General features: G+C 45.5%; 1 protein-coding gene across 1 annotated transcript in view; it reads left to right on the top strand.

Annotated features, from left to right (window-relative positions):
- LOC111968687 (BTB/POZ domain-containing protein 7-like) overlaps window positions 1-18,230 on the top strand; it is a 34,695-nt gene that overhangs the window by 6,448 nt on the left and 10,017 nt on the right. The window contains exons 2-10 of the mRNA XM_023994475.3: window positions 853-1,079; window positions 2,811-3,947; window positions 14,008-14,216; window positions 16,185-16,260; window positions 16,586-16,746; window positions 16,913-17,056; window positions 17,189-17,378; window positions 17,474-17,652; window positions 18,024-18,180. Of these exons, the coding sequence (XP_023850243.1) occupies window positions 998-1,079; window positions 2,811-3,947; window positions 14,008-14,216; window positions 16,185-16,260; window positions 16,586-16,746; window positions 16,913-17,056; window positions 17,189-17,378; window positions 17,474-17,652; window positions 18,024-18,180 (2,335 nt within the window). The 5' untranslated portion in view covers window positions 853-997. The remainder of the gene's footprint in view (window positions 1-852; window positions 1,080-2,810; window positions 3,948-14,007; window positions 14,217-16,184; window positions 16,261-16,585; window positions 16,747-16,912; window positions 17,057-17,188; window positions 17,379-17,473; window positions 17,653-18,023; window positions 18,181-18,230) is intronic.

Here is an 18,230-nt window from a genome sequence, read left to right as displayed (position 1 = left end):
AAGAGTGTCTGCTAAAATATAAATGTATGTGTTATCTTTTGACAGTAGACCGTAGCAGACCACCATGACTAACAGCTGTCACTTGTATTTGCCAACATGCATAAAGACTTGCAGACAGTTAACTTACTATTTCAGATCTCAAACCAAAGAAACTGCTGACCAACGCAGATCAGAGTAGGGTTACGTCCAGGTTGGGTTAATGGAGGAGCTAACCAAGAGAGGGAGGTTGGGTGCAGGGGCGAACTGGGGCTAGGGCTGGGCCTGCAGAGAGTGGTTGAGCTGGAGTTTGTATGGGGCTTTTTGTCTAAAAGAGGTAGGCTGGACAGGGCTGGGGTCTGGTTTCCTACAAAGATCGCCATACATCTGTATTGCATTTATTATTGCCTGCCAATCAACATTTCCTGAGGGGCAGGCAGAGAGAGTGCACCAGTCTCAAGTGGTGCTAACCTTAAGCCACTGTTGAGCAGCTTTGGATGGTTTAGAATCTAGATGTAGATATTAAATTATATAAACATTTTGATGTTTTTATTCCTCATATAGCCTCTGCACGTATAACAAATATATGCAGGGTTATACAAGAGGAAGTTAATGATTTTAAATTTTGAAAAGGAATTTCAGGGGCAAAAACGATTATTTAATTTTTTTTGTAATGTGAGGTTGAGATCAGTTGGAGTAACAGATTCCTTCACCCCTGGCCAGGATGTATGGTTATGCATTAAGACTGGTCTGTTTGAGTTGTATAAACAGTCTCATCAGGGCTTAATCCACTGGCACTTTAGTCAGTAACAGAGTTACTCAAAAACAATCAAATCACTCCATAGCTAACCCCCCTGCTCGATCTCCCCTTCTCAGGCATGGCAGGTTGGGTATCAAAAGAGGCTCCAGAGGACCCGGCCCTGAGAGAGGGAGCCGATGGCTGAGGAATGAAGTGCTTCGCCTGGGCAGAATGACCATGCAGGAGGGGAGATCCCAGAACAACAAGTGAAGAAGAGCAACAATGGGTGCCAATGCATCCAGCTACTCGCACTCATGCTCCCCTCGTATAGGAGGAAACGCACAGATACAGCAGACCTTCATAGGTAGGATCTCAATGTTCTTACATACACTACGGGTATTATAGTAAAGAATCTTCAAAGTGTCGATTATCAGTGACCTCAACAGACCTTCACGGCCAGGATATGAACATAGATAAATTATATACTTAAAATGTGATGCATGATACAGGAATGACAAGCCTCACTACCCTCTGGAGAGCCTTACGATTTTTTGCAAGAGTTCTGTCAGTCAGAAGTATTTTTTTTTTCTTGACTTATGAAATGAATGTCATCTGTCTGCGTTGCTGGGCTGGAAGTTGTCACAATCGTCATAATGAGCGGACCAAGGCGCAGCGTGGTTGAAGTTCCACATCTTTATTTTGGTGAAACCTTAAACAAAAACAATAAACCAATAACGAAAAATGAAGAAGTAACAAAACAATATCCCACAAAGCAGGTGGGAGATAGGGCTTCCTAAATATGATCTCCAATTAGAGGCAACGATTACCAGCTGCCTCTAATTGGGAACCATACTAAGAGCACCAACATAGAAATACACATTCTAGAACACCCCCCTAGTCACACCCTGACCTAAACCACTATAGAGAATCCAAGGGCTCTCTATGGTCAGGGCGTGACAGAAGTGTTCAAGCTGCATTCTAATAAACTTTTATTTGATCTGACTGCTCTTGTAGAGAACTGTTCAATCATCCACCGCTGCCTCTGTTAATTCCCATTTCAGACTCCAAGCATCAATTCCTCATTCATTATATATCACCTCAGGGCCTTATTGATGGCCTTTTAGGAGTGGCTGCTTATTAATTTTTTGTGTGTATTTTTTTTGTCTGCTTAACGAAAAAACCCAGGCTTTTATACTAATTTTCCTGTTACACGTTTCTTGTCTGTAGTTCTAGAGACAGGTCCATGCTCAGGGAGATTTGATTGGGTTGAAAGCCCTGTAGATTGCAAAAAATAACTGGATGTTCTTCGCGGTTCTAATGTTTGTTGGTTGTAAGCTTAGCTGTGCAGGCGTAGACAGAGGATGATTCACAGTATTAGAATGACTACTATGTGGGTCACAGTGATGGATGCTCAGGGAAGGAAGGGCAGAGAGACTTTTCTATTTGGCAGTGCTGCCTCTGACGCAAGTCCCCTCTCTCCAGCCAAACATCACTGCTATTAGGGGTAGTTCATTAGTGTATAGGTGGACAAGTCCATTGCAAAAGACTACAGGGGAAGGTGGGACTTTCCTACCCCCCCCCCCCAAACTGACACACAACATTGTAGTCCATGTTTTACTTTCTGTTGCCATCTAATTCCAACCATGCCTTAATCAAAGTCAGCTTTATTAGCAGATAGACCCATTGATGCTTGTGATGACTTTTGATGGCATTTTGATAATGATGGCCTGTTCCTTTCTTAACACAGACAGTTGAATTATCTGTGAAATGAGAGACTTGAGGCCCTAGATCAAGGGAGTGCCAAGCACGCTGTGAGGGAGCTAGAGCAGAGTGGTGTGTCTGGACAGCCTGAACAGGTCACATGACAGGGCTAGGAGAAAAGACAGATTGTGTTACCTAGGGTCATGCTTTCAGACTAGAAATGGCAAACTCTAAATGCTACCAAGCCAGAGGAATTGACCGCATTTAAAAAACAGCTGTGGAAAATAAGATACATGTATCATATGCTAGGATTTTATTCATAACTTATTTCCCTGTTCAAAAATAACAACGACATTTGAACCAGCTGACCTCTGTGTTATGTTATGTGTTGCAGGGACGTCGTCGTACTCCCAGCAGGGCTATGGCTGGGAGTCCAAGCTGTACAGCCTGGAGCAGGGTCACGACAAGCCCCATGACAGGAAGAAGAAGAGCCTGGGCCTGGCCACTCTCAAGAGGAGGTTCATCAAGCGCCGTAAGTCCAGCCGTTCTGCGGACCATGCCCGCCAGATGAAGGAGCTCCTGTCGGGGTGGGATGTGCGTGATGCCAACGCCCTAGTGGAGGAGTATGAGGGCACAGCCTCCCTCAAGGAGCTGAGCTTCCATGCCAGCTTGGCGCGTGCCAAGGCACCCAGCCTGCAGCGTGACCTGGCTGCCCTTTACCAGCACAAGTACTGCACCGACGTGGACCTCATCTTCCAGGACACCTGTTTCCCCGCCCACCGCGCCGTGCTGGCTTCCCGCTGCCCCTTCTTCAAGACCCTACTGTCCTCCTCTCCGGGGTATGGCGCTGAGGTCCTTATGGACATTGAGACGGCGGGCATCGATGTGCCCATGTTCTCTGCACTACTGCACTACCTGTACACGGGGGAGTTTGGGGTGGGTGGGGTGGAGGACTCCAGGCTGCAGAATGTGGACGTGCTGGTGCAGCTGAGCGAGGAGTTCGGCACGCCCAACTCCCTGGAGGCAGACATGAGAGGACTATTTGACTACATGTGTTACTACGACGCCCTGCTCAGCTTCTCCTCCGACGCGGAGCTGGTGGAGGCCTACAGCAGTGGGGGAGCTGGAGGGGGCGTGGCCACAGGAGGCTGCCGGGGGCTGGGTTCCCCAGACGAGGACCTGAGGGCCCACAAGGCCGTGCTCTCGGCCCGCTCACCCTTTTTCCGGAACCTTCTACAGCGGCGCATCCGCACGGGGGAGGAGATGACGGAGCGCACGCTGCAGACACCCACACGCATCGTGCTGGACGAGTCCATCATCCCGCGGAAGTACGTGCGAGTCATCCTTCACTGCATGTACACAGATGCGGTTGAGCTGGGGCTGGTGCTGAGGGGGAGCCCCTCGGCCGGGAGCCTGGGGGAGGTGCAGGTCCTGGTGGCCGGGGGCAGGGGAGGAGCTAGCACCCGCACTGAGGAGGCCATGGAGCTCTACCACATCGCGCTCTTCCTTGAGTTCAGCATGCTGGCACAAGGTAAGTTACAGTACCAACCATCCCTGTCTGTCCTGTCCAGTCACACTCCAGCTCAGAGCGGATATGAATGAATGGTTCACATTCAACCTGGGGCTACATGTCCAGTTCATCCCAGATCCCTTTATAATCTGTTCAGTGTGTGTGGATGAATGGTAATCTGGGAGGCTGCCTGTATCAGCTAGTGAGAATATGCTTCAATGGTTTAAATCCTTTAAATCAGGTCAGCCAATGTGGATAAATGGGCCGCATCATGAATTTGAAAGTCAATCTTTCATGCTAAGAGTGTTATTTTAATGTGATATTGCCCTTAGCTCTGTGACGGTATGGGTCTGACTGAGGATAGATATCCTCATATAACTGCATCTCTGCATACTGAAATCTATCAAAGGTTAGCAGGGCAGGAGTGTGAGCCAACATCAAGACTTTAATGTAGACTGAGTATTGGCACAACTGCAAAAGCTATCTCCATGTCTCTTTCCATCCCTATAATCTCTGTAGCCCCCTCTTCTGAGGGACCTGTGTTCCTATCAGTTTGGACCTAGTATCTAGGTGTGTGGCAACAATAAGTAGGCTGCATGTGAAGATGTATGTGTAGGCCTAACCATAAAGTAATGACTAACCTTAACTAAATCAAAGAATAAATACAAACAAGTAATAGAGTTATGAATTATGAAGACATGTCGGTGTAATCACAGTAAAATCAGTCTCAAACTGGAATCGTATGTAACCCAAAAGTTATTATTTCACACTTCAATACTCAAATAAATCACAGATATACACTTATTTAGGAAAGACCTGGTACCAGGGTTTAATACCTAAAAGCGTTCATTTTATACAGAGGGGATCCCCTTCAAACCAATAAAAGAAATAGCAAAGTAATTAGTCCCCAATCCAATGACACTCACAGTTCGGAATCCAGGTCACCTGTGCGTGACTGAGAAGCGCAAGAGTGCAAACAGTCCATTGGGCCTGTCACTCAGAGCTTAGTCTCTCACAACATCTCCAACGGTCGAGCCTCCGTGCGGGAGGACAGCAAAAGCAGAGGTCTTCCGACGCCAGTAGAACCCTCAAAAAAAGAATATCTTACGCCGTCCTCACTTGGTCAGGGATGCGGGGCTAACAGTTCATTACTGGGGTCTAACTAAATAAAACCATTACAGTGCCTTCAGAAAGTATTCACACCCTTTGACTTTTTCTACATTTTGTTGTGTTACAGCCTGAATTTAAAATGAATTAAATTGATATTTAGTGTCACTGGCCTACACACAATACCCCATAATGTCAAAGTGAAATTGTATTTTTATACATTTTTACAAATTAATAGAGAATGAAAAGATGAGTCAATAATAGAAAATGTCTTGAGTCAATAACTATTCAACCCCTTTGTTATGGCAAGCCTAAATAAGTTCAGGAGTAAAAATGTACTTCACAGGTCAATCATTTGCATGAACTCACTCTGTGTGCAGTAATAGTGTTTTAACATGATTTTTTTATGTCTACCTCATCTCTGTACCCCACACATACAATTATCTGTAAAGTCCCTAAGTCGAGCAGTGAATTTAAAACACAGATTAAACCACAAAGACCAGGGGGGTTTTTCAATGCCTCGCAAAGAAGGGTGCCTATTGGTAGATGGGTAAAACGGGAAAAAAGCAGAAATTGAATATCCCGGGAAGTTATTAATTACACTTTGTATGGTGTATCAATACACCCAGTCACTACGAAGATACAGGCGTCCTTCCTAAATCAGTTGCCAGAGAGGAAGGAAACTGGTTAGGGATTTCACCATGAGGCCAATGGTGACTTTAAAACAGTTAGTTTAATGCTGGGATGGGAGGGAAACTGAGGATGGATCAACAACATTGTAGTTACGCCACAATACCAACCTAAATGACAGAGTAAAAAGAAGGAAGCCTGTACAGAATAAAAAATATTCCAAAACATGCATCCTGTTTGCAACAACACACTAAAGTAAAACTTAAAAAATTGTGGCAAAGAAATTAACTAGGGAGCACTAGGGTTTTTTGGGGGGATAAAAAGAAACGGAATCGCTAAGCACAGGAAAAATCCCTAGAGGAAAACCTGGTTGCCTGCTTTCCCCTTTCCGCAGGACAATAACCTAAAACCTAAGGCCAAATATACACTGGAGTTGCTTACCAAGACGACATTGAATGTTCCTGAGTTGCCTAGTTACAGGTTTGACTAAAATTGGCTTGAAAATCTATGGCGCAACTTGAAAATGGCTATCTACCAATGATCAACAACCAACTTGATAATGATGTGCAAATATTGTACAATCCAGCTGTGCAAAGCTCTTAGAGACTTACCCAGAAAGACTCACAGCTGCAATCGCTGCTAAAAGTTATTGTAACATGTTGAATGCTTATGTAATCAAGATACTTTTGGCCATGTAGTGTATGTGGACACCCCTTCAAATCAGTGGATTCTGATATTTCAGCCACACCAGTTACTGACAGGTGTATAAAATCGAGCATACAGCCATGCAATCTCCATAGACAAACATTGGCAGTAGAATTGCCCGTACTGAAGAGCTCTGACTTTCAACGCGGCGCTGTCATAGGATGCCACCTTTCCAAAAAGTCAGTTCGGCAAATTTCTGCCCTGCTAGAGCTGCCCCGGTCAACTGTAAGTGTTGTTATTGTGAAGTGGAAATGTCTTGGAACAAGGGCTTCGCTGCAAAGTGGTAGGCCACATAAACTCACAGAATGGGACCGCTGAAGCGCCTAGAGCGTAAACAATCGTCTTTCCTTGGTTGCAACACTCACTACCGAGTTCCAAACTGCCTATGGAAGCAACGTCAGCACAATAACTGTTCATCGGGAGCTTCATGAAATGGGTTTCCATGTCCCAAGCAGCCGCACACAAGCCTAATGTCACCATGTAAAATGCCAAGCGTCGTCTGGAGTGGTGTAAAGCTCGCCGCCATTGGACTCTAGAGCAGTGGAAACGCGATCTCTGGAGTGATGAGTCACGCTTCACCATCTGGCAGTCTGACGGACAAATCTGGGTTTGGTGGATGCCAGGAAAATGCTACCTTTCCAAATGCGTAGTGGCAACTGTAAAGTTTGGTGGAGGAATAATCATCTAGGGCTGTTTTTCATGGGTCGGGCTAGGCCCCTTAGTTCCATTAAAGGGAAATCTTAACGCTACAGCCTACAATGACATTCTAGACGATTATGTGCTTCCAACTTTGTGGCAACAGTTTGGGGAAGGCCCTTTCCTGTTTCAGCATGACAATGCCCCGTGCACAAAGCGAGGTCCATACAGAAATGGTTTTTCAAGATCGTGTGGAAGAACTTGACTGGCCTGCACAGAGCCCTGACCTCAACCCCATCGAACATCTTTGGGATGAATTGGAACGCCGACTGCGAGCGAGGCATAATCGCCCGACATCCATGCCCGACCTAATGCAGAAAATGTCAAAGGGTGTGAATACTTTCTGAAGGCACTGTAACTAGCCGTCTTGACAGCTCACAGAGTTCATGGGGTTAACCTTCTCACGCCTCAGACTGTTGCCTAGCAATAGGTCCATCTCCAAAATATGTCCCCCATGCAACAATGCAACTAAATTAGTCCATGCAAGAAAGAGCAAAAAGTAACCAGGGGGTTACATCTCTCTGAACAGAATCCCTATATTGATAGCTTGTTTTAGTGCAAATTGTGTTTTTGTCAGCTGCAGACGTTAGACCAATGTAAATGGAAAAAGCATGTCAGGTTCAGGACTGTTCGTCTGTCCTCCCTCCCTGCTCCAGGAAGGTCTCCAGTGACAGACAGTTTTATTGATACACACAGCTCTGCAGAGCCAGCGAGAGCTCCTGTCAGGGCCCCATCACTCCTTTTATTTATCACAAGACCGCAGCCCTCTCTCCATTGCTCTCCCTCTCTCTGGCTGCTGTCACTCTGAGTACTGGAGTTCACCCAGAAAGCCCCCCCATGAAGGTCAGATGGAGCCGAGAGCGTAGCTGTTGTCCGTTTATTACCGTCACCTCCCATTCCAATGAGCGATGGGATTTTAAACCTGGGGGAGATTGCTCTCTTCATGCCTGCAAGGTTCAGTTTTATATGAAGGTGTTTCTCACATCCGCTAGGCAGCGATCAGGATGTGAGGTGTGCTACTAACAGAAACCACTCACACCATTTTCTGACAGCTGATTGATGGGTTGAGATATTTGAGAAACTCCATTAAAAAAAAATCCTTGAATTATCGATATATATATATATACTGTGGTTGATGTGTCAAAGAATAGCGTCCATTTGCCCATCTGTCTTTAACAGCTACATTCCATCTCTGCTGGAGATCAGTGGGGTTTTGACTGTATTACATATTCGGTAGTAAAGAAGACACTGATCATGGCTGTTGCCCACCCACTCCATCATATACATACAGAAACAGGGATTAGTGCCTCTTGTCACTAGCTGCATCACAGACAAGAAACAATGTACTACTGGGCCGTGGAGACAGTGGGAAGATTACAACCTTTGTCTGTCATACAACAAAAACACAATGTTATTAACAACAACATTTTTTTTAAAGCTTTTCTTGTAAATCTCAAAGTGCTGTTGCAGTTAAAAGAGCACGGGGAACACAACTCCATGTTTGCCTGTTTATAAAGGCACAGTAGAAAAGATGGCTCTCTCTCACACACACACACACACACACACACACACATCTGGCCAGACCTTCCTCACACCCGTACGAGGGCTCACTGTACTTAGGTGCTGATACAATATGTATTGCAAGTGTCACGGTGCTACACTGGGTGTACAAAACATTAGGAACACCTGCTCTTTCCTTGACTGACTGAACAGGTGAATCCAGCTGAACGCTGTGATCCTTTACCTGTTAAATTCACTTCAATCAGTGTAGATGAAGGGGAGGAGACGGGTTAAAGAAGGATTTTTAGGCCTTGAGACAATTGAGACATGGATTGTGTATGTGTGCCAAGACAAAAGATTTAACTGCCTTTGAACGGAGTATAGTAGTAGATGGCAGGCGCACCGGTTTGAGTGTGTCAAGAACTGCAACGCTGCTGGGTTTTTCACGCTCAACAGTTTCCCATGTGTATCAAGGATGGTCCACCACCCAAAGCACATCCAGCCAAACTTACACAACTGTGGGAAGCATTGGCGTCAACATGGGCCAGCATCCCACACCTTGTAGAGTCCATTTCCTGACAAATTGAGGCTTTTCTGGGGGCTAAAGGCGGTGCAACTCAACATTAGGAAGGTGTTCCTAATGTTTTGTACACTCAGTTTATATGTATTGCGATTTTATTTTGCGATTCGATGTTCCAAACATATTGCTGCAGAGGGACGAGAGAGCCATGAAGAAGAAAAAAAAAGTTTTGATCAGTCATGGAAATTTAAAGTGCTGAAGCTATTTACAAGCTATGAAGGAAAAATACTGAAGTTTTGGTGCAGGTACAGCTGACTAGCGCAAAAATAATATTGCGATATTGTCAAATAATATCCCGTTAACATTATTGATTTCCTAACTACTCCCTACAACATCATGTCTCTCAGGGTTGCCAAGGCAGCTTAGCACGAGGGAAACTGTCATCCCCTCAAATCCCCCCTCCCCCTCCAAGCCTTTACTATAGGGTATTTATATCCCCTCTCTTGACCACAGAGAAGCAACAATCTCATCAGTTCCCATGAAACCCCATGTTGTGGTGTGTATCAAGGACCTCTCATTTCATCTGTACGATAGCTGTCTTATTTAGTTAATTACATTTCCATCTCTCCATTTTTTTTCCCTTCTCTTTCCTATGTTAGTTATCCTCCTCTCAAAGACACCCCTAACCTTTTCAACGTGCACGCTCAGTCACACACACGCGCCTGGTGGTCAGTGCCGTTTAACATTAGGGAGGACACTTATTTATTTTTAAGATCATGGCCATTACAGGATATTGGATGACTCACTCATATTCCATTCACCCAGCCCAATGTAACATTGATAGGTTTGGGCTACTACATGATACTCAAATTTTCCCTACACCCATCGTGAGGTTGCTACAACCTAGCCTACAAATTAAAGTTTATAATGTAGGTGCACAGGTCGAGGGACAAATTGGAGTAATCAAGGTGACAGACAGTGTAATCATTATTCCAAACAGTTACAAACTAAATGAGAGTTCCTATTGGACAAATTCAGGTAGGTCCATTCACGTTTTTTGTTCCGTTTTTAAGAAACATTTTGCAACACAATTGGATGATCACCCGCACGCACACACAGTTAAATTTCAGCAGCCACATAAAAACAGCATCACTTTCCTTGTTGTATAGTTCCTTCTCGCATCTACATGCTCTCCTCTCACGTTTCCTTTAGCTTGTGGACTTCAGTGCACAACAAACAGCTGTCTGTGACCAGGCGAACAAACCTCTTCAAGCCAAACCTTCATGACATAAATGCTATCCGCTTCACACACAGTCTACGTTGTCACAGTATTAGCTAAAGTCATAGTTAACATAGCTACTAAACTAACGCATTAGTAAACCCACAATTAAATCCATGTGTATCATCATGCAGTACAGAGTACAGCAAGCAGTTTAGTAGTTACATCGGTGGGCCCTGGTGGCAATAAATTAATAAAACCGAAAGATTACCTTGACTTGGAAGAGTTGGAGTGTTAGAAAGCCTTAGCCAGCTAGCTAACATAAATAGCATTCCTCTCTGTTTGAGTCAGGTTGTTGAGTAGGCGGCATTAGCTAGCTAAGTTATGGAAAAAAATACAACAAAATATAGCTCTCTCTCTCTGCTGCTTCTCAATTTGTTCAAAACTGTTCAACTGTCAGTTCATGCTGCAAGACCTCTGGAGGATGTCTTCCGGAAGTCGTTAGAATTACTGTGTAAGTCTATGGAAAGGGGTGAGAACCATGAGCCTCCTAGGTTTTGTATTGAATTCAATGTACCACAAAGAGGGGGACGGAAAATAGCTGTACTCCGGCTACACCATGGTGCTGCCCTAACAGAGTGCTGTTTAGGCAACTATAGACCTTCATTCCAAAACAGTGTGTTTTAATCAATTATTTGGTGATGTGAATATAATTAGTATGTTTTATCTAAAAATGTTAGTTTTTTTTTGTGTTTCACAATTTCTATCTTTCTGAAATTCACTGAGTAAGATGGTCCTCCCTTTCCTCCTGTGAGGAGCCTCCACTGACACGCCATTGGCCACCAAAACTCTTGCTCACTCAAGTGTCAAATGAGCTGAGAAGGCCCATGATTTAATTTCTATGTGACAACCTTGAGTGACCTCCGCCTCCTGTCAGAGACCTGGGGTAGCTGTCATGCGCATCGGGTTATCTCCGGGCTAGCAGTCCCTTCCTTCTCCTCGTCTCTGTGCCTCAACTGCTCCCCCTCCATCTGATTGAGCTGTGTCCAGGCCAGGGTACACTCACTGGTGGTAGGATTCAATCTGAGAGCCTCTCGTCTCCATCAGCAGTTATCAACCCTATTAGCTCCCTAGCCAGAGATCACTCACTCTTTTACTCACTCTCACTTATCCTGACCGATATTAAAAGCCTTATTCATTTTTCAAACACAGTGAGAGCGTTGATAATGAGTAGATCAGCATACCAATGCAATGACCACACCTTGGGTGGGAAATAAATAATGTTAGTCAGTCAGTCTTCAGAGTAGCTTGCTGATGTGAAAGTGTTTGAGTGGTAGTGAATGGGATCAGAATTGATATCTAAACTTGCCATTGCATTTAAGAGGCTATTGATAGGCCCTATGTGACTAACAGCCTTAGTTCTGTCATAGCACCTTCCATTAGGAGAATCTGTCAGCCGTTCAACTTTCTCCTGTTACGTTTTAAGGAGAGGTCTTGGTCTGTGATATTGCTGTCTGATCAATCATATCTTTGGTTACAGGCAGAACTTGACCTATGACATGAGTGAACCCTAATTGTTCCAAGCAGAGGGGGATTTCCAGTTGCTTCTCGGCAGAACTTATCGGTTTGCTTGGAAGTTGGCCTTCGACCTCAGGCAGTCGGAGTGAAGCCCATCATTCTTCTTTAGTCTCTCCTCCTTCCTTTTTGTTTTGTTTGAGACCTCCGCTAAAAATGAAGCTCTAGTTACTTGAGTAATCAGACATGATTCAAGTCCACCACAGTGTTTACTGGTCCTGAGTGCTGCTGATGTCTTAAGTGGGTTTGGAAACGTTGTTTCATAAACATGGAGCTAAAAAAAACAGCAAGCACACATCCTCAGTTATTGCCGTCTCACAGATGCAGTTGCCATAATGCTCATTGTGTTGATACTCTAGTCGGTCTGCTAGGCTGCAGTGAATGCATAGTGCCAGAGAGGGAGAGGAGGGGAAGGAGGAAGGGGAAATGGCTTTAGTATTAGATATAATGCCCAGTCTAATCTCCGGCTCATAATAAGGGTGCAAAGCTTTAAAAGGCTGAATGGTGCTATGCATTCTAATGGGCTAATAGAGAACAGAGCTGTCTGCTTTCATGTGCTGCTGGTCCCCACTGGGGAAGCTTTACCTTTCAAAGGAAGTTGTGTCTGTCTGTGTGTGTGTCTCTCTCTACGTGTCTACCCCTGCTCAGAGAGTTTGAGAAATTAGGATAGAATGAGCGGAATACAGAGAGAAGAGATAGAGGGAGGGAAGGAAGGAAGGAAAGGAAGGAAGGAAGTGTGGAATCTATTCCCACTTCAGGCTGTTTATGGAAGATAAAAAGGCAAAATGTCTGCGTCCACATTTCAACCTCATCTGTCCCCTTAACGACACAGGATTTCCATCCTGCGTTTAACACTGTTGGGGTCTGCTTTGCATCGCTCTGACTAGCTAATAAAAGTAAAGGAAGGGACCAAAAATCTAGGAAAATGTAGCTTTAACTGTGTGTGTCGGTGTCCTGAGCGTCAGTGTCCAATTTCCCAGAGTGCAGTTTCAAAGGGAAAGGCAGTGCAGCAGATCTCACGCAGCCCACAGATAAGAGTCTCAGAGGAGCGCTGGTACTGGAGCTCATAACCCAGCTAAGCCTAGGGCAGGGCAGCCTGCTCCGCTCTTCTCCACAAGCTAAATACAGAGCCAGCAGTAGGGGGCCTGGGCAGGGGCCACTTCAAAGCAGACCAGTATCTCTGTCTGCCTCAGTGGCACACTGTGTGCCTCTATCACTGGCATCGCACTGCCTGCTCTCATTTTCCACTGAGTTGACTGTCAAAAAGTGAAGCCAAATTATTTATGTACCCTTGTGGACATGCACTAGTTTCCTATTCAAGTTGATGTAATTTGATTGTTTGATGTTTATTTTAGTTCTAGTTCTATCTCAATTGCTACTGCCACTATGACTGCCACTATGACTGCCACTATAGCCATTTCTGAAATTCCATTTCACCCAAGATGTGTTCAAATGGCTACAATATATCAAGTAATAATTAATAACCCTCTGCAACCTTTAATTTGTTGTTGATTAATGTGTGTGTGTGCATATGAATACGAGTGGATGAGAGCGTGTGTTTTCTGTGTACGCGTAAACTGTGTGTGTGTGCAGCATACTTCTGGCTGCTGTGTTAACTTAGTGTGCTGAACGGGAGGTAGAGTGACTGGACACGTGAAGGTATCAAAGGCATTTCTGTGGGGTTGTGTGTAACAGTGTTAAACCACTGCCTGCTGTTCTGGTATGTGCTCTGATTTAGGAAACGCATGGAGGGGGGTGCTGGGGGAAAGGGGGAGTGCTCCCCGTAGTGATGAATAGGAGGGAAACTACTGTAGGCTTCTGAATGGCTCCAGAAGTGTCCGCTGTGTGACTGTGGCGGGATATTTATGGTTCAATTAAGTCACCCATTAATACTCTTACTAATGTTCTGACAGAGTATGACTTCCCATACAATAGATTTAAAAATGTAGCCTGGGCCCATACTGTGCTGTAGCCAACTCAAGCAATACATATTTGGCATGACACAGAGAGGAGTTGGCTGAAGCACAAACTGACTGGACCACCAGGCTATTAAAGGTGCTGTTCACTCAGTGATATGAGTGTTAGAGGTATGTGACCCCTGTGCTATGTCTTCCTGTCTCCTCACCCAGGCTGTGAGGACATTGTGGTGGAGAGCCTGTCCCTGGACTGCCTGGTTCCCATCCTGAAATGGAGCTCTCAGCCCTACGGCTCTAAGTGGGTCCACCGCCAGGCCCTACACTTCCTGTGTGAGGAGTTCAGCCAGCTCGTGACCTCTGACGTACTCTACGAGCTCAGCAAGGAGCACCTGCTCACCACTATCCAGTCAGACTACCTACAGGTGAGATACCCACGCCGCTGTGTGATTCGACTGGATGCATCTCCACAGACTCCTAAGATCGTATCCTGTCATGGATGGGCATGTGTAATCGAGTACTCGAACAGACTTACAAAACTATCTATCAGAGATTTTTCTTTCTTTAATAGTGTAAAACTATTTGGTGGAATGGTCTTCGTGGCTGCCCGTCTGGACAAGTTACATTTTGTCCCAAAAATAGTTTAATTGTTGTCTTGAAGTTGACGTTATTTTGGTTTGACTCAAGTGTTCCATTTGTACATGTGTATTTGCGGGGCACAACAAAAAAGAAACCAAGCCAAGTATCACACAGTTATTCTCCCTAAATTCCCTTTCCCCTCTGTTTCTCAATCACTCAAATGCGTTCTGACTGCTCCCTCAACACACGTGTGCTGAGTTTGCACGCAAGCTCCCGTTTGGCCTACAGAAATAAATGTCTATAAAAACATATCTAAATGATGGGATACACAAGCTACATTCCTTGCCAAATGATGTCACCTTTCACAAATTCAAAATGGACTGGTTGGTTGAAGTTGGGAAAATGTGTTCCAACAACGAGTTGCAGTTTTGTAATAATTGCATCCCGTCTATTCTCCACTTACGCTACTTTGCGAACTGCTAGTGTCATTTAGAATTGGTTAGCCTCGGCTATAACCTCCTGAACACAGACAGACAGTTTGCACACTGAAAATATGCAAACGCGTGAGTTTGATAAAGACTGAGCGTAGGCCTCTCACCAAACTGATGTCGTAGCCATAATTCATCACCATGCAGTGTTCAGTGTGGAATTATTCATCCATTTGGAAGATTCCAAAGAACAGTCAGAATAAACTTAATCAAACGTCTGTATATCAAAAAGAAGACCAATTTTTGGTTCGGAACCATGAAAACTTACCAAATGGAGCCCTGTTTCAAATGATCACTCATTGAGAATACCTGTTCCAGAAGCAAAATGCGCATCACTACGCACTGGCAACTTTTGGAAAAATATTCTGTTCTATTTTAGTCTGTTATGTTACATGTTTTTTTACTATAACATAGGTGTGTCTTGACTGTGAATAGGGCTCTGGAAATAAGAGCCTCTTGTCTGCTAAATTAACTGAACAAGGCTATGCCATTGAATCATAGGTTTCTACAAGCGCCAATGCTGAGGCTACTGCCTTCCAGAAGATTGTGTTCCATTATAATATAACTAGTTGATATTACAGTTTCAATAAATGAATCCTAAATAGTTTTTTTTTATTGACTATGTATGTACTGTATGGGGCAATTTATAATTTATCATTGTTGCGCACTGTTGGCATATAGATAAATGTTAACATATATTTTTCCACTAGTACTATGCAAGTACTTGAACAGTCAAAACATTTCAAATGCCCATCCTTAATCCTGTCCCATTGACTCTGTAGTCAGTGCTTTGGCTACAAAAATGTAACTGTCTTTTTAGAATTTCCCTTTTTCACCTCCCCAGAGTTCTCAAGTCTGCGAGGCAGCTAGGGCATGATTGGTTTGACAATTATTTGATGAAGAGTGGCAACACGCACACGGCTGCATAAACACAAACCCAAACACACAGGGTCTGGAGCACAGACGGAGTGAGAACGTTCCCTGGAGGCATTGCCGTCTGACATGGCCACTAATTGAAACTGAGCTTTGGTCTGCTCTGCTGTGCCAAGCTCCCTGGGTGTCGCACAGGACGGCTGAGGTGAAACGTTGTAATCCAATCAGACAAATACTGTACAACTCTCAGCCACCACTACACCGTGTCACACCATCAACCACATATTCAAGTCTCCTCATTGAACCGCCTCTTCAGATGTTGCTTTACACTACAATGTTTAACCTTGTCGTTCCACCTTTCCTTCCCTATCACCATCCCCCTCTCATCACGCTATCTTTTTTCTCTCGCACCCCTCCCCTGCCCTCTTCTCTCTCTCTCTCTCTCTTTCACAGGCGAGTGAGCAGGACATTCTCAAGTACGTTGTGAAGTGGGGCGAGCAGCAGCTTATTAAGAGGATGGCAGACAGGGGTAAGATGATACACTCTGTAATTACCCTCCGAGCAGGCCTTCTAATGGCTGTTGGAAAAGCACCCACCTACAGTACCAGCGCCTCCAAAATACACTAAGACTATAAAATCATTTAGTTTTCCAAGTTTTATCCTTAAAAATGGGAGACTGAAGCACCACGATCGTAGATCGCAGTATTCTTTTTGTTTTTGTGTGGCTCTGAACCCGACTGGAAAAATACTGTATCGTTAAAAAATAACGAGTGTGTGTTGGCCTTACTAACCACATAATTATATATAGAATCCCTACTAACTGTGTGTGTTTTGTGGGCGGGTTCTTTTCCCAGAGCCCAACGTGCTGAGCGGAACAGCCCACAGCGTGAACAAGCGGGGGGTGAAGAGGAAGGACCTGGATGTGGAGGAGCTGAAGGAGATCCTGTCCCCCCTGCTTCCCTTCATCCGCACTGAGCACATCCTCCCTGCCAACAGCGACGTCCTCTCTGACGCGGTTAGTAGTCATGGATGACGTGTCATATGGATGTTTCAATACAGTTTCTGATTGCTGCCAATACATATCGTGCAATCTATCATTTATGCCCTATTAATGGCTTAGTTGTTGATTGACCTGACCTTCTGGGTGTGTTCTCTTTAAATGACCCTCTTTCCATTCACAGACAAAGAGGGGTCTGATCGGCACCCCTCCCTCGGACATGCTGCCCATGACTGAGGGGGGCAAGGCCAACTCGTGGTTACGGCAGAAGAACGTTGGCATCTACGTGCGACCACGTCTCTTCTCTCCATACGTGGAGGAGGCCAAGGTAGGACACTCCGCATCGAGGGGTTGATGGTTAACGGAGAGTATTTTATCTCTCTTCTGTCTCATCTCTGTGAGAGGGTTTGGGTCAGGCCAGGGTATGACCGACTCCTAACCCGTCTCCTCCTCCACTCAGTCTGTGCTGGATGAGATGATGGTGGAGCAGACAGATCTGGTGCGTCTGCGTTTGGTGCGCATGTCCAACGTGCCAGACACCCTCTACATGGTCAACAACGCTGTGCCACAGTGCTGTCACATGATCAACCATCAGCAGATGGCCAGCAGCCAGACCACCGCTCCGTCCGTGGTAGCCAATGAGATCCCAGGTAAGAGTACAAAACTGGTGCCAATAAGGAAGCCATTTAGTATAACATATTAGAAACATTGACATGGCCCACCAACCCTCTGTGTGTCCTGTCAGTACCCAGACTGGCGGTGGTTAAGGAGATGGTCCAGAGGCTGCAGGAGCTGAGTCACACAGACCAGGTCCAGAGGGCCTACGCCCTCAACTGTGGCGAGGGGCCCACCGTCAGCTATGAGCTGCAGCTGCGTGTGCTGAGGGAGTTTGGCCTGGCGGACGGGGCTACTGAGCTACTGCAGGTGAGAGGGAAGCACCGTAGGGTACAGGGAGGACCAGGCTGTAGACTTGTTAGAGGGAGACCTCCGTCCTAAAGACCTCCCTGAAAGACAAAAGTATCACTCACTTAGTGTACTACGTAATGACGTGTGTGTGTGTGTGTGTTATAGTAGAAGGTTTTTGGGATGCTAAATGTTTTGTTTGTTTATTCTCAGAACCCTTACAAGTTCTTCCCAGAGGAGCGTTTTGGAGACGAGAGTCCTGTTCTGGCCCTGCGCCGGGCAGGTCGTTGTCGGGTCAACAGCAGCCCAGCGATGGACAGCATGTTCTCAGACCTGGAGGGCCTGGCTGGGTTTCACCCCCCATGCTAAATGTTTTGTTTGTTTATTCTCAGAACCCTTACAAGTTCTTCCCAGAGGAGCGTTTTGGAGACGAGAGTCCTGTTCTGGCCCTGCGCCGGGCAGGTCGTTGTCGGGTCAACAGCAGCCCAGCGATGGACAGCATGTTCTCAGACCTGGAGGGCCTGGCTGGGTTTCACCCCCCACTGCCCGATGGACAGCATGTTCTCAGACCTGGAGGGCCTGGCTGGGTTTCACCCCCC

This window comes from Salvelinus sp. IW2-2015, linkage group LG9, assembly GCF_002910315.2.
Source record: "Salvelinus sp. IW2-2015 linkage group LG9, ASM291031v2, whole genome shotgun sequence".
NCBI classification, from domain to species: Eukaryota; Metazoa; Chordata; class Actinopteri; order Salmoniformes; family Salmonidae; genus Salvelinus; species Salvelinus sp. IW2-2015.
The sequence above is the reverse complement of the archived record's forward strand: the minus strand, read 5'-3'. Positions and strand labels throughout refer to the sequence as shown.